At 45.5% G+C, this 15,325-nt stretch overlaps 1 protein-coding gene across 1 annotated transcript in view; it reads left to right on the top strand.

The window, feature by feature from the left end:
* Positions 1-15,325, top strand: part of FANCM (FA complementation group M) — a gene marked incomplete at its 5' end in the record, with an annotated part of 59,753 nt that overhangs the window by 37,525 nt on the left and 6,903 nt on the right. The window contains 4 exons of the mRNA XM_079537778.1: positions 10,756-12,637; positions 13,918-13,994; positions 14,096-14,164; positions 15,089-15,220. Of these exons, the coding sequence (XP_079393904.1) occupies positions 10,756-12,637; positions 13,918-13,994; positions 14,096-14,164; positions 15,089-15,220 (2,160 nt within the window). The remainder of the gene's footprint in view (positions 1-10,755; positions 12,638-13,917; positions 13,995-14,095; positions 14,165-15,088; positions 15,221-15,325) is intronic.

The raw sequence follows: 15,325 nt of genomic DNA, 5'->3' as shown, positions 1-15,325 counted from the left end.
CCATTTGGGAGATGACAGTTTCATTTGCTAACTTTTCTGTACAGCTTATATTCCTGTATATAATGAAAGGCACAGACGTACACAGCAATGCTTGTAGATCAGTTGAGAGTACCTGAAGTCTTCAGTTGTTCATCATGTTATTTTTTTTCTTCCAGTTCTCCTCATATTGCTTTTTACTGTGTTGAAGTTTTCTAGGTCATCAGAATCTGTTGCTAAGCTGCTGGAGTTTACTGAATAACTAGTCTAATCAAGGAAGAGAATGGAGACATTGTAGTTGTACTCTTTGCTAGGAAAGTAAATTAATGGCAAGTTGTAAATAGATTTTTAGAGCTAAGATAAGCTTCTCCATCACAGAACAATGGCATTCTTAATTTCTTTCTAGGCTCTGTGCTCCTAAGATTGGGTTAAGAACACATTGTCAGAGAGAGAGAACTTCAGGGGGCAGCTCAGGTACACAGAGAGCTGAAGGAAGTTCAGAGATGAGAGAATCAGTGGTGAAAAGATTTAGAATCATTTGTCTAATTGAGACTTCACTCCCCACTACCAAATCAGGCATTTTGAAACACTTGTGTTCTAAATTCCTTCAGTGAAAATGCATTGGTGCCAGAACACTTTTAGGTTCGTAGTTGCAGAACATGCTGTACTCACTTCTGGCACCTTTAAAATAATGTGTAGAGCAGTGTCATTAGTTGCCAAGTGCATCCTCAGTCTTCTCCCACAGCTCTCCCAAAGGAGAAGCTGTAAGCAAAGGGCAGTGCCAAAATTGCTCTTGCAGAGCTTTTGTAGAGATGTGTCTGCCTGCTGTCCCTTGCTGGAATGTGACAGCACAGCTCAGCTGTCTCTGCTGTGTAGTGAACAGAGGGTGACCCTTCACAAGCACTGACACCCAGTTTTCAGACATAAGTTAGTGTATCTACACCAAATTGTCAAGGTTCAAGGACATCACAGCTTCAGAAAACAAAAAATGCAATATGTTTTAATTATTTTGTCTTCACTGGCAGAGGTTTCTTGCACAAAAGCTTTATTAATTTTCTCTTAATTTTCTTAAGTCAGCTTTGACACCTCTGAAAGACAGTACCAGTCTTCCCAGGACAGCATGTTGTCACCACCATTTTCTCATAGGGAGTGCTTGTTTGTAGAAGAAAATGTTTGTTTAAAAATGTAAATGGAGCAAAATAAAATAAGTTTAGATTTGTAGGTGGTGCTTTACATTTTTGCATGCCTATCAAGGCACCTTTATAACAGTGAGCGTATATACAGAGATAGATAGATGGATGGGTAGATGGATAGATAGATAGATAGATAGACAGATAGATAGATAGATAGATCGATCGATCCTAGGCATGTTCCTATCTCTGGTTCTGTGCAACTATGAGTAGCCATGCTGGGCAAACTGCAGCCCCATGTGCCTTTCTGCCTCTGTGCTGCTTAACTGTGAGGTTTAAAGTCATGCCTTTCTGCTAGATTTGATTCACTCCTTGTTTGGAGTCCTGTTCCGTTTCACATGCATGCCCTGTGATGCATGGTGCTTGCTGAAGGCACAGGGATGGGGCTGCACTCAGTGCCTGCTTTGTAGTGTGCTGTGCCAGGGCAGTGCATCTGCAGCTGTATGTGCTCAGTGTAAGCACACAGGTGGGTTACTCTGAATTCCAGCTCTGTGTTTGCTAGATAGCTTTGACCTAAGCATTCTTGGTTAAGGTTGTTTCTGCAGCAGATGGTGATTTTCACACCTTACTTTAGGATGTGAGTGTGTTTTGGAATGGCAGGAAACGTTTTTATGAAGTGGTGGGGTTGGAGAAAGGGATGCTCCTCCTGGCACCTGAGTGACCATCTTCCTTAAGTGGCAAAGCAATGATGGGACAGAATATCACTCAGAGGTGCTGGCAGAGGCTGCATGGAAAAGCTGTGGATTCCCATTCCTGGAGGTGTTCAAGGTCAGGTTGGGTGGGGCCCTGAGCAGAACATATCTGGCTTTAGACAGTTTACAATGACTTTGGCTGGTTTTTTATTTCTGATATCCTCTTATATAGAGGGAGTTTTTATGGCTCATACAAGAGCAGGTAACTCAGTCACAGACTTTCAGCCAGGTTCTGGGTCCTGCTTAGGCTACAAGCTGATCCTATAAAAGTACCTCTCTAAAAACATATTATATTCTTCTCTGTAAGCCTGTGTTTTTTCTCTACCAAAAACAGTGTGTTTGCAGAATATTGATGCTTCAAATCAAATTCAGGCATTTTGTTGAGGCAGTGGCACAGGCTGCCCAGGGAGGTGGTGGGGTCACCTGGAGGTGTCGAAGAGGATGTGGCAGTGAGGGCCATGGGCAGTGGGCACGGTGTGATGGGTTGGTGCTTGGTCTGGGTGATCTTAGAATCATCAAGGTTGGAAAAGACCTCTATGATTCTATGTTAGAGCAGGCTCTGGGGAGTTAACCTTGAGCAGAAGCTAAGCCTGTAAGAAAATCTGCCTAAAACGTTGGTCTGGTATGGCATTGAGTGGGTGGAAGCAGTAATGTTTTAGCAGAGCTTCAGGAGCTTTTGCAGGCTCTGCAGTTACATGCAGCCATGTTCATACCATAAATATTCCATAGCCAAATATATCACTGCTAATCTGTCTGACGTTGACTTGCAGTTCTTAGTAGCTGAGGGATAACGCCGAGCACAAGTCAGAGCTATTTCCTTAAATAACACGAGAGAGAGCTTCAAACCACTGTTCTATGGATTATGTTCTTACTTAGGAATGAAATATAAAGCCAGGCAAACCACTATTTTCCCCCGGATAACCAAATGATCTGCAAGTTTCTAATGAAGCTAATTATTTCACGGGAAGGATCTCGTTCAGAGATCAATCACAACGTCATAGGAGCCACTCAGGGGTATGCAGGTGTTCTCTCTGTAACACAACACAGCTCAGACTGTATCAGCTCTGATATGGTTCTCTGTTCCTTGTACTCATTAAGTTAATGTTTCCAAGAAACCTCCAATGCAGTTGTGTTTTACATAACCTTTAAAAAGATTCAAAGGCCTACATGTTTTCAAATGAAAAAGGTGAAAATGAGTGAAATAATTACAGTTGTATTGCAATCATGTGCTTTTAATAGCTTGGTGGAAAAGTAGGCACATCAGAGAGGAGATCAAGAAGGGTTTCCCAAATAAGAGCCCTGCAACACTGCCATCCCTCCATTAAAGCCTTTAATGCCTGCAGCAACAAGGCAGATGGGCCTGGATTTGTACTGGACAACAAGCAGGGATTGTCCTGCAGCATGGGAACAAATCGAGTTGTCCCTCTGCAAAATAAGAGCTGTTCAGCATGTTTGAAAATTAAACTGTATACCTTTGGAAACAAGGTCAGGGCAAAGTAATCACTTTTACTGAGATGTTATTTGCCCGAGTTGCTGAGGATAGAACAGGAATTTGATGTGCAAAAGCATTCTTTTGTTTTCTGGGAGGCAGGCAGTTGTTAATGACTCTTGAACAGTCTTAACGTAGTCAAATGCAGGAGTACCACTGTATCCATTTCCCACTCAGGGCTGGACTTGGAACTTTCAGTCAGAGCAAAGGTTCTCCTTAGAAAAACCAAAGTCTCCCATTAGAAGGACTCTTTCTTTCTGCCCCAGGTACTCTGTGGTACCAAACACCTCGAGAGACGGCATTTAGGGGATGAGGTCAGAACTGCCACTGAAACCCTCTGTCTGTTCCCATCTGTGCTGTGTTGCCTTGAAGGACAGCACCTTTCTGGGTGGTGCAGCAGGGAGCTGTGGTCAGCAGCTCTGTGTCCGTGCAGAGATGGAGATGAGTGGTGTCCATATGGGACCAGGGGGCCCCCTAAACATAATGATGTTCAACAAGTGCAGGGTGTTGCATCTGGACAATCCCAGCTATGTGTATGGAGTGGGAGATGGATGGAGCTGTGGGTGCCCCATCCCTGGAGTGCCTGAGGCCATGGATGGGCTCTGAGCAGCCTCAGCTGGGGGGTGTGAGAGCCCTTCCAACTGTGATTTGTGGGGTGAAGTTCCTGACAAGGGGAAAAGTGCTTCAGGGATAGCCTAAAGTTCCAAAGAACGTGAAGATGCTCTCCTGGAGTTTTAAATCAGATGTATTTTTTGAGGGTATTTCCAAATGACCTTTTCCCAGGAGATACTGGATCAAGGTTAGAAATGGTTCAAATAAGGGCTGTGAAGTAGACAGCATTTTAGGCCCTCGTTGGCAGTAGTGTGTTTCTGGTTGAAACACTGCTCTAAGGTGTGCCAAACTTCCTTCCCAGCACAAAGAATGAATTTAAGGCAGTGAATGGTATTTGTTTACCGTGTTCATGGCAGATACTCTGAGCTATTTGTGGAACTGCTGGTTTTAACTGCAGGCAGCTGTAATAGCCTGGGCTCCAAATCTGGCTTAGACTGCAGTGACCAGCTAAAGCAAATACTTTCTCTTGGGGTTCCCAACAAGACGCTGTGCAGAAGCATCCCTGCTCATCCTTCACTGCAAGAAAGAAAAAACCAAACCAAGAAAAGCAGAGCTTCACAGTGTGATGGGGAAGGAGGTTTGCTTTGTCCTCAGGCAGTGAGGCTGCCAGGCAGAACCTGCAAGACCAAAAATCTCAGCTCTCCAATTAAAATAGTTTACTTGTGCCATATCGATTCTTCTGATCTCACTGCCAGATGATTTTGAGTTCAAACTATAATTAAGACCTTGTTTAGATGGTTCCAACCTTTAATTGCAGGTGCTTTGTGTTTAATGCTCCTATGGGGTTTTATGCTCACAGCAAGAACAGGAAAGTGATTAGGCAAAAGATTTTGGGGTGTCGGCCATGTGAAAGGGGCAATGGATCGGGCACTTGTGTGGCACCTGGAAGGATGGAGGTGATGCTCCTGCTGTGCTCAGTGGTGACTCCTTGTTCCTGTACAGTGCTGCATGAAAGTTTCCTTGGCCAGATTCAGGCATATCAGCCAGAAGCACTTGCTTCCATCTCGATTAAATGTTCTCAGTTTTCTGGAAATCATAGAGTAATATCCTATCATAGTGAAACCATTAGAGTATAAAAGACATGATATAGAATTGCCAGCCTTAAATCTGCAGGCGAGAGCAGCTTTGTGTGCATTCTGTGTCATGAAATCCGTAACACCACTGTATGCCTTTGCCTGCTGTTTCCCAGTTTTTACTGTTAATGTTTGCACTCCTGCTGTCCCTCCCTTCTGTCAGTGTAGTGCTGGAGCATGTCCTGGAGATCTCGGTCTGTAGGTTCTGGCTGCTGCTCACATGTGCTCTTTTGTTCTGTTGTATTATTTGATTAGATTCTGGGAGGGAACACTGTGCACTGAAATTTTGCATTTAGATCTATGCATTTAAGAAGTAGTTGCATGCTGTGTTTCACCAGCTAAAAATATGTAGGTAAATAATTGGTTGGTCGTTCCTTTGAGCTGTTACAGATGACTGATGTGGCAAAGCACTTCTCTACTAAGTTCCAAGGGTAAGTGGCAGTCCTGTGGTGCCTCTTGCAGGAGCTCTTACACACCAAATGTCACTGAAGATGCTATTTATATTTTGAGGGGTATGGAAATGCAGGAAGGAGTTTGCTCTCTGTATTTCCATAGGAATTAAATAATGGTGTTCAAGCCATCGTGGAATCATAGAATCACAGATTGGTTAAGGTTGGAGAACAGCACTGTGATCACCATATCCAAGCATTAACCTGCCACCAGCGTGCCTCTGAGCCATGGCTCCCTGTGTGCTCCTACCCTGCCAGGCTGAGAAAGTCAAAGGGCAAATGTCAACTGTAATAACCTATCTGTGATGTCAGATAACAGGGCAGTCTGTGCTGCTGACACTTGTGTTGTTCTGGAATATCCACCTATCCATGGCTGGTAGGGTGCAGAAGCCTGATTTTGCTAATAAATCTTGTGAAGGATGTTTTTAATGCTCTTATTGTGTGTTTGCTGCACAGCCTGCTGCTCTCTCAAACCGATGTGTCAGTAAAATTAGCGTAAGCAGATAAATGAACAGCAACCAGCTGCCAATGAAGAGGAGCAGATGGTGTCCTGTCAGGAATTCCCAGCCACTCTGATCAGCAGGGGCTGTGGGACATGGCAGTGGCTTGGGTGTGAGGACGTGTTTGTGGGGACAGCAAGAGGGGGAGTTGGTGGTGGATTGGTTCCAAAGAAGCTGCCTGAAACCATGGCAGTGTTAGAACTGCTGGATTCATTGGTAACCACTTGTTGTCAGCAAGAGGAGCACAGCTGCTGCAGAGTGCTTTTTATGTCATCAGACTTATCGGCTATGGGTAATTCTAAGGGTCTCTGGCTGTGTATAATGAACTTGAACTTCCCCCAAATGTTTTTGACAGAATTTCTTCCTCCAGAGCATCAGGAGAAGCTTTTCTAGTAGGCACAAAAGTTGCTGGAGGATAAACTGATTCCTCTGTTATCCAGAAGTCTTCTAAAGTGTGTCCAGAGAAGTGCAACAGAGCTGTAAGGGGTCTGGAGCACACAGCTTATGGGGAGCAGCTGAGGGATGAGAGGTGGTGGCCTCAAGTAGTGCCAGGGGAAGCTCAGGTTGGAAAACATTTCTTCTCCAAAAGAGCAGCGCTGCAGTGGCACAGCTGCCCAGGGAGCTGGGGGGGGTCACCATCCCTGGAGGCGTTCCAGAACCGTGGGGATGTGGCACTGAGGTCATTGGGCGCTGTGGGGTGGGTTGGGGCTGGGCCTGGAGATCCTAGAGGTCTTTTCCAACCTTTGAGGTGTGGTTTAACTTCCTGAGCGTGTGTGTTTTAAAATATCCATTATATTCAAAGCAATAATCACAGCCTGAGAGATACTTAAGAAGTGTAGGGAGTGGGGGAGGAATGGCCATGGCTCAGGGTTCAGACGCAGTTTTGTCTTTCAGAGCACATGGCAGGTCTTCTGCATGGTAAGGGCCACGAGTGCAGGGCAAACACAAGGGGTTCCCTTGAGTATTATGGAATCAAGTGGGTCCCTATGGAGATAAATACACACTTTTGTCATTCACATGGATGGAACACTAATTGATGTCTGCTCTGCCTGCTCATGAAAGGTACTGTGTGAGAACCACCAGCCTTGTTGCTGTTATTATTACTAATATTCAAGCTGAAACCTAAGTTAGCCAGAAAATGCACCCGAGTGACTGCATATGTTGGCAGTGTTTACTCCACAGGATTCTACATTCAGGATGGAAGTTACAAGTTCAGAAGCCTTTCTTTAGATCTAGCTCAAAGCAATTTGAAAGTAGGTTTTACTGTCTGGCCTCAGGAAAGATGTTAATGCCAGTTGTTTGTGCTGCTTTTGCCACAGTTTTAATCAAGCATTCAATTAAAGAAGCTGTAGTTGTTAAATCTATGTCCTATCTGATGACAGACTTATCTTTCTTTTCTAGATAGCAAATTCACTGAGACTTGGGCAGACGTCAGTCTCATTAGAAAATGTACAGAAAGTGGCTTAAGAGAAGGGAGAGGCTAATTTCAGCTTTGACATTAGCAGTATATTTAAGTTTAAATGCTAGAAAATGCATAGCCATAAGATATTAAAACTTTAAATATCCACATCTCCTTTTTGTCCCTTTAATTTTGTGCATTGGGCAGCCTGTTGTTTTCTGTAGTGAATCAGTAGCTCTAAGCGAGGTCACTGATGCAGTACAGCAAAATGAGCAAGGTGCCAATTGCTGCAAGCATGACCTGCTTACAGAGCACTGCTGTGTTGGTGCTGGGTTGTTGTGCTCAGAACATTCCCTGTACTACAGGTTGTACATATCCAGGCTACCAGGTGAGAAATTTAACTCTGCCCTTTCACTCCATCGACGTTAATTGGGCTTGCTGGGAGAAAGCATTCAAATGGCCAAGTGGAACTGAGCTGAACTAGAACAATTGCATAACTGCATGTAAGCCTGAAAGCAGTGGCTGCGTTGGCCCTGGGTGCTGTATTGGTCTCCTGTTGTTCTGGCACACAACACCTCTGCTATACGTTTTTTCTGATTTGCTCTTAACTGGTTTACCTCTGATCCAGTTGCAATTTGAATGATGATTTTCCCTACTTAGAGCCCTCATCTTTTCCTGCAGGTTTAGCTGATGGTCGAGCTGTGTGCTGCTTTGGTTTGCTTTAAAACTGTGAGATGGTGTAGGGTCTGGCATGGGCTGAGCTGCAGCTCTTCCACGTGTTGTGGGTGGAAAGGAGCATCACCTGCTTCTATTTCAATAACACTTAATGGTTGGGCAGCTAATCAGTCTTTAATCCATTTTATATCTCTTGTACTCCTACAGTGCTTGGATACTTTAACCAAAGCCATGTGCACATTCAGACATTGCTTACACAGATCTAAAGGTATCATTGTCAGCACTGTTACCTTGGCAGCCAGATGGTAATCTCTGAGGACGTGCATAAAGTTAATTTGAGCAGGTTTTGTTGTCTGTTGTTTGCTGCTGCTCTTCTTTGTTAGTAACAGAAAACTTCCATATCTTGTCTCTGTTTTGGCTGAAGATAGTCATCTGGAACTTAGCCCTTTTTGTACTCACTGTTTTCTGTACTGCTTTGGCAGTAGGACTTCTTACAAGTCAACGTGTATAGTCCAGGGGTCTCCTTTTCATGCTCTTTGTGAGGAATCCTGGCTTTTACATGCTTATTTATCACAGATAGGCTAAACACAGGCAGTGAGTGTGTGGCAACTGAGTACCAGCTTTTGCTGTGATGAACAGAGTGGGTATTTCATGGCCCTCTGGCATTGAATCCCCAGCAATGGAGTCCTTTCCCCCTGCTCTTCCATTCTGCTGTTCTGACCTGATGGAAACCTCATACTTTGTCACCAGGACACAGATATCAGTGCAGTAAACAGGATTTGTAGCCAGCTGTGCCCCTGGCCTCAAAACAGCCTGTGCACTGATTCTTCAGTATTCATTCTGCTTATGATCCTTTCTGCGGCCTGCTTGTGAAGTTAGTATTAAAATCTAAAAAGATCAATATTGATTATCATTATTATTAATAGTTTGACAATGAACCATTGCTCTTAATACTGGATAGTTTGCTTTATCTGCTGCAGCCAGAGTATCCAAAGCTGTGTTGGGGTGTAATGTTTTCAAAGGCATGGAAGACAGCCTGGGATTCAGCCCTGGGCGGTTTCAGGAACATTCTTGGAGAAAGCAGGCAGCAGTCAATGTAGGTATGACTTTCTGCCTTGTGCAGTGGGATAGAGGGAATGTTTTTCAGAGTATTCCTCAGCCTTGTTTTCCATGATGAACTTCTGGCTCCTACAAGGGGTCTGGCAGCAAAAGTCAGTTCAGCTGCAGGCGTGCTGGCTGTGGAAGCTCTGGCTGTGTCGTTTCATAGAATCATAGGCTGTTATGTTGGAAAAGACCTTCGAGGCCAACAAGTCCAATTTCTTCCCTGTCTTGGAAGGAATGACCAGATGGTCCCGTGATGTTGGTGTCACAATGTCATCTCTTAGAACAGCTCCATTATGCAGAGACCATGAAATGAGAGTCATGTTCTCTGTGAGTGAAGCCCAGGGGTTGTGTCCATGCAAGAAGAGCCTGTGCACTGCTTGGGTACATGTGGTGGAAGTGAAGGGTCTGGCCTGTGAAGAGTTAGTGAAGGGTAGAAGGGTAACGGATGCAAAGGGAGGATGTTGGAGTTTGAGTGGTGGCCAGCACAAGCTGAAGCAGAACTTCTCTAATAATGTTCTCTTGGGACAGTGAGGAAGGTTCAGGAATTTAAGGTTGCAAGAACCTTATTTTTTTCCTACTTTTGTCTGGTAAGAGTTTTGGAGACTGTTAATTGTGCAGGAAGCATGTAACATCATAAGTCATTTTCTCATCCAGCATAAAGGTACTTTGTTTTATTGCAAGGATCAAGGAGCCTAGGGATCCTGACTGAGCTGCTACAAAATGCCTTGTCTTTAGATATTACTCCTCCATTAAGAAGTAATTGTTAGTGAAGCAAGTTTAAAACTTCTTTTTGATACTTTGGAAGAGTGTTTGAAACCACTGCTACAGAGCCTCCTTTGGCCTTTCTGCTTTTTGTTAGAGATTGAGTGCCTTTACTTTGCAATGTGAATTTAAAAGAGAGAGGGAGAAGCACAGCAAGAAGCAGCTTTCCAATCCAGGCTGTCCTCCTGGGAGATCTGGGAGCTGGGAGCTACACCAAAGCTGCTGGGCTTTCTTCAGCTGTGTTTCTAAGAGTTAGTTGGTTGCCTAGCTCAGTGCATTTATGAAAAGCAGAGTATAGAAGTGAGACATTCTTAACGTGCCATGGATGCAGTAGCCAAATTAAGAACAGTAGTACCACGAGAACAGAGAACTACAGGCTCTGGTGCTCCTCAAATAAGGCTTTCTTATGCTCCCTCCACCTTTCTGAATTCGCTGTTAGTTGATTGTTAACTAGTTAATTTAGTGAGTTTATGCTGAGGAGGTAAAACCTGGCACCTTCGGTTGCTGAAGTGAAGCTGTTTGTTATGTTCTGAGAGCTGCTCATGCGCAGCAGGGAGTGTTGTGCACTGCAGCTCTGTTTAGTGCCGTCCTTATTCATGCCCAGCATTTTCTGTCTTTCTGAAACACCCAGGTTTGACTACTCAAGCATGGCTTTGCAGCGAGGCATTTTCTTTGAGAGCTGTGACCTTAAATGCAAAGCATTTCCTCTTTTTTTTTTTTAACCTTTCTGATAACCCCTGTGTTATTTTTGTCGCTTGTTGTAAATATTCTCGTGACAAACCCTTGCAGGCCTTTTTGCATTTATAGTAAATATGACGCCGTGTTTTCCACCAGGGGGACTGCAGCTATGAACTGGAGCTTCAGCCTCACCTTCGTATTGAAGACGTTCAGGTTCACAGGAATAAAAGTCATCTTTCCTCAAGCAGTTCCACGTCTGCTCAGAAGACTCGCTCTTCTAAAAGAGACACGGCGCACACAAAAAGAATGTTTGTACCTGATGTAAGTGATAACGAGAGAGAATTCTTTTCTATATTTAAAACAAACACTAAGACTTCCAGAAGAACTCCTGCACTGGATTTGGAAGAGCCTGAGTTGCCTACAGATGCCAGTGCTTCAGAGCCTTGCTCAGCAAAAAGGCTCACTCTGGTTGAGAGTGCTGAGCAGGGCAGTCAAAGGGAGGAGGAAATAGAGAAGGTGACATTTGACTTAAATGAATTTAATGACTTCTGCGGTGATGGTGAGAGTACTGTAACTCATGAAAGTGCAGCAGTGAAGGATCTCAGGTTGCTAGATAAGCACTGCAGGTCAGTGGGGCTGAACCACACAGATTTGGGTTACAGCAACTTCACAGCTGAGAAATCTGTGTCCTCTGACTTATTTTATCTCCCAGAATCACACGTGGATTCATTTGTTCTTGTGAGCTCCTCTGAAGAGCTTTCTAGGCCAGAAGAAACATTTTCCTGTGTGAGGAGGCTGTTAGCACATTCTCCTCCTCCTGTCAGTAAACTTGAAGATGTTGAAAAGCTGCTGAGACAGGAGGAAACACCGTGCCCTCTTCCAAAGGTGTCTTGCAGGAGTTATTCAGGGCAACTGCTGGACAAAGACTTTTCCTTAGAAGTCAGTCACTCACTGCTGCCTGCTGAAAGTCCGGAGCTGGAGGTCACTGTTGACCTGAGTGCTTCTGTAAATACCTGCATTTCAAAACCTGCCTCATCTTCACCACCAGCTGCTGCACCTCCGTGGGGTGGCAGCTTCCACAGTCTGCTGGGCAAGGAGGGACTCACAGCAGATCACACAAATAACCCTTCAAATAAACACTCTGTTCAGAGAGATGGAGCTCTAGAAACAAGCAAGAGAAATGTGACTATTGGTGAAGAGAAGAGCATACATTTGTTTGAAGATGAGCACAGCTACGGAGCAAATGATGAAACGACGCCTGTGGACGCGGAACCTTTGCTCAGGTCGGGTTCAGGCAGGCACCCTGCTTGGCCAGCTGCAGGGCCAGACTCCCAGCTGCCTCCCTCAGGGCCGGGCTGCCCACATGGGGACACGGCCTGCAGTGAAGGGGCAGCGCGGGGGGAAGCGGCACCCAGGGGAGCACAGGGCCACGGCAGTGCGGCTGAGCGGGCCCTGCACACCAGTGACCTCTGGGACTGTTCCCAGGAACTGTTTTCTGTGAACTTCGATCTGGGGTTTTCCATTGAAGAGTGTGAGAAGGAAATCTTTGAAGAAGAGACAGATGCCGTTAATACCCCCAAGTTAAACGGTGCCTCGGGGAGCCGTGCGGATGTGCAACTCGCCGCCAATAAAACATCTCTGAACGATGGCTGCAGGATTCAAACATCCCCAAAATGGGATTGCAAAGATCTAGAGGGAAGAAACATTTCCACACCACTGGCCCTGCAGGGCAGAAACGTGAGGGGGATGCCAGAGGGCAGGACGGGACGTGGCTCACAGGGAGCCTCACCTCCTTCACCTTCTACCCCAACGGGCAGGAAGGTTAGCAGTGCTGGAGCTGCCAAAAGGATTCGTAAGAATGTGTTCTCTGCTGTCAGGGAGGAAATTCCAGAGGTTCATCCTACGGATAAAGTGAATGCAGACTCACAGAGAAAGAGCTTCGGGAGCTCAGCCTTGGATGTACTTGATTCCACTGGAGGAAGAACTGAAAACCTGGAAGGCACCAACCTTCATGCTTCACGTGTGTTTCCTGCTGAAGGTAGGGAATTCAGAGTACAGTTAGCTTCATGTTTAAGCAAATACTGCTGAATCCAATATCTTTCAGACTCCAAAAACCTTGGAGATGTGGCATTGAGGGATGTGGTCACTGGGTGTGGTGGAGGTAGGGTTGGCCTTCGGGATCTTGGAGCTCTTTTCCTGCCTTTATGATTCTATGATCTTCAGCTGGCTGTTGTGACTTAGGTGGTTAAGATGGAAGAAGAAGGGAATAATGGTTGTGTTTCTGGATCTGGCTCCATCAGGAGGCTTTCCAGAGCTTCAGCCTCCTGTAATATGTCCTGCATTCTAACTTACCCAGCTGAGGCTGAAGTGCATGCATACATATTGGAGAAAGCAGTCAGAATTAAACTGCTGGTAACCCTCCACAAATGCTAACAGTGCGGCCATGTGAGCTACACCTGCCTTTAAAGCCATTTCTCAGTCCTCTCAGTAGCTTATTTATAACCATCAGATCCGTTGTGCTTCACTCCCTGTGTGCATGTTTGCACATTTTTCTATCGTTGTTCCTGAGGAACAGAAGCTCTACTGATGAGTTTCTTTCTTGTAGTTACATCACAACTGACGTGTCCAAAATTTTCTGCTGATGCCCTCTGCACTGGCCTGGCTTGTGTTTGAAACATCAGCCCTTTGTAGGATCGATTCTGACTTTATTTCCTGCACTTGTCTGATTTGGGAGCAACATATTTATTTATTTCTTAAGTGCTTTTGATAATTTCCATCCACTAAATGCACCTCACAAGTGGCCATCATTCTCCACTCATACGCTGCTTGGACATCCTGTTCTCTCTATTTCAGCAAAAGCAATCCTTTGGGGAAAAGCAGAAAGGCTGCAGTTCTGTGAAATACGATTAGAGGGGACTGCTTGGTGAGCTGTGGCTTTGTTTCAGTGCATCCAAAGTTGTACAGATGACAGAAAGTCTCCAGAGGTGTAACACTTCAACTCACCTTCTAAGGGCTTCTCTGCACGTCCCAGCTCCTGCTCCATTTTTCTCCTCCCTTTCTCTGTATCTGTATTGCCTGGGGAAATCATTTCCTCTCGGAGAATCTCCAGGAAAGTGGGATTTATTGTACATCTCAACTGGAGAGTATTTATTTTGATTAAAAGGGCTAAAGAGAGCAGTGTCTGCAGCACAGATTCAATAAGCAATCTCCTTTGGAGGTACTTTTATAAGAGATGGAGTTTGGTTGTTCAGTTGTAGCAATATTGCACTCTGGACAATACATTTCCTTACCACTGTTGCTTACTGTTTTTTTGTGTAGGAACCAGCAGTGAAAGCGAAGAGGAGATTGTTTTCCAGAGGAAAAATAGGAGAAAGAATGTTTTGAAGTCTCCTGATGTGAGTCTTAAAAGGGAAAAGACAAGAGGAGCAAAATGCCAAGTGCGTCAAACATCAGAACAAACGTCTCCCTGCAATTATTCTTCTTTCTGTCTGCACAGGTTGTGAATGACAGTGATTTTGAATCTCCAGTTCGTGCCGTCAGGAAGCGCCGACATCCGCTGAGCGTGGTGAGTGGGGGCTGTGTGCCAAGGAGGGGAAACAGTGTAAACTCGTTTATGGAGTGTGCTTGTAAGCGTTCACTCCATTTGCACTCAGTAGGAAGGTGTCACTGAACAGACCTTCTGCCCTCTGCCCCAAGGCACACCAGAATGCCATTTGTTCTTTCACAGAACACAGAACTGCCCGGGCTGGAAGGGACCTCAAGGATCACGAAGCTCCAACCCCCCTGTGCCATGCAGGGCCACCAACCTCCCCATTTCACAGCAGCCCAGGCTGCCCAGGGCCCCATCCAACCTGGCCTTGAACACCTCCAGGGATGGACGGGGCATCACAGCCTCTCTGGGCAGCTGTTCCAGCACCTCACCACTCTCACAGCACACAACTTCCCCCTGACATCCAACCTCCATCTGCCCTCCCTCAACTCCAAACCATTTCCCCTTGTCCTGCTGCCATCTCCCCTTTCCAAGAGCTGACTCCCCTCCTGTCTGCAGGCTCCCTTTAGGCACTACAGGCTGCACTGAGGTCACCCCGCAGCCTTCTCTTCTCCATGCTGAACTCCCTCAGCCTGCAGGGCTTCCTTCCTTCAGTTCTCCTGCAGGGTCTCCTACAATGACTTTGCAGCTGTTTGGTGCAGGTGTGAGAGCTGAGCTTTGTAAAAGGCAGTCAATAACCCTTCTGTGACACTTGGAACCAAAACAACGTTCACACCACATTTAATCTGATTTTTCACCCTAAATGATGTGTTTTTCTGTTCTATTCTGAAAGGCCCAGTTTTTGCATTTCCTAGAACGCTTAGCATCATTTTGACATGTGTAATCAATTACACTAATCTGGTGTTGCTTAGGAAATGCCAGATGTTGAAGAATGACTGTGACTGAAGGGTGGCTTGCTTTATTCTTATTTACTGAAGTGTTTGTGAAACTCTCCTCCAGTCTGACAGTGATGACAGCGTGGATTTTCACAAGAACCCAAACAGGAGCAGCGAGGGCTGCTCAGCAGTGGGCACCAAGGCACAGCTGAGAGGTGTGAAACGCCAGAAGGTCAGGAGCAATGTTCCACATAAGGTAAGGCATTCCTTGTCCCTCTGAGTGGGCTGAAGCACGCATCTGGAGCAGCTGGCATTCAGGTTGCAGTGCGTTTAGCTGCTTTGCTTTGCCCTGCTTGTATGT

The sequence above is a fragment of the Tetrao urogallus genome, assembly GCF_951394365.1.
Source record: "Tetrao urogallus genome assembly, chromosome: 6".
NCBI lineage: Eukaryota > Metazoa > Chordata > Aves > Galliformes > Phasianidae > Tetrao > Tetrao urogallus.
The sequence above is the reverse complement of the archived record's forward strand: the minus strand, read 5'-3'. Positions and strand labels throughout refer to the sequence as shown.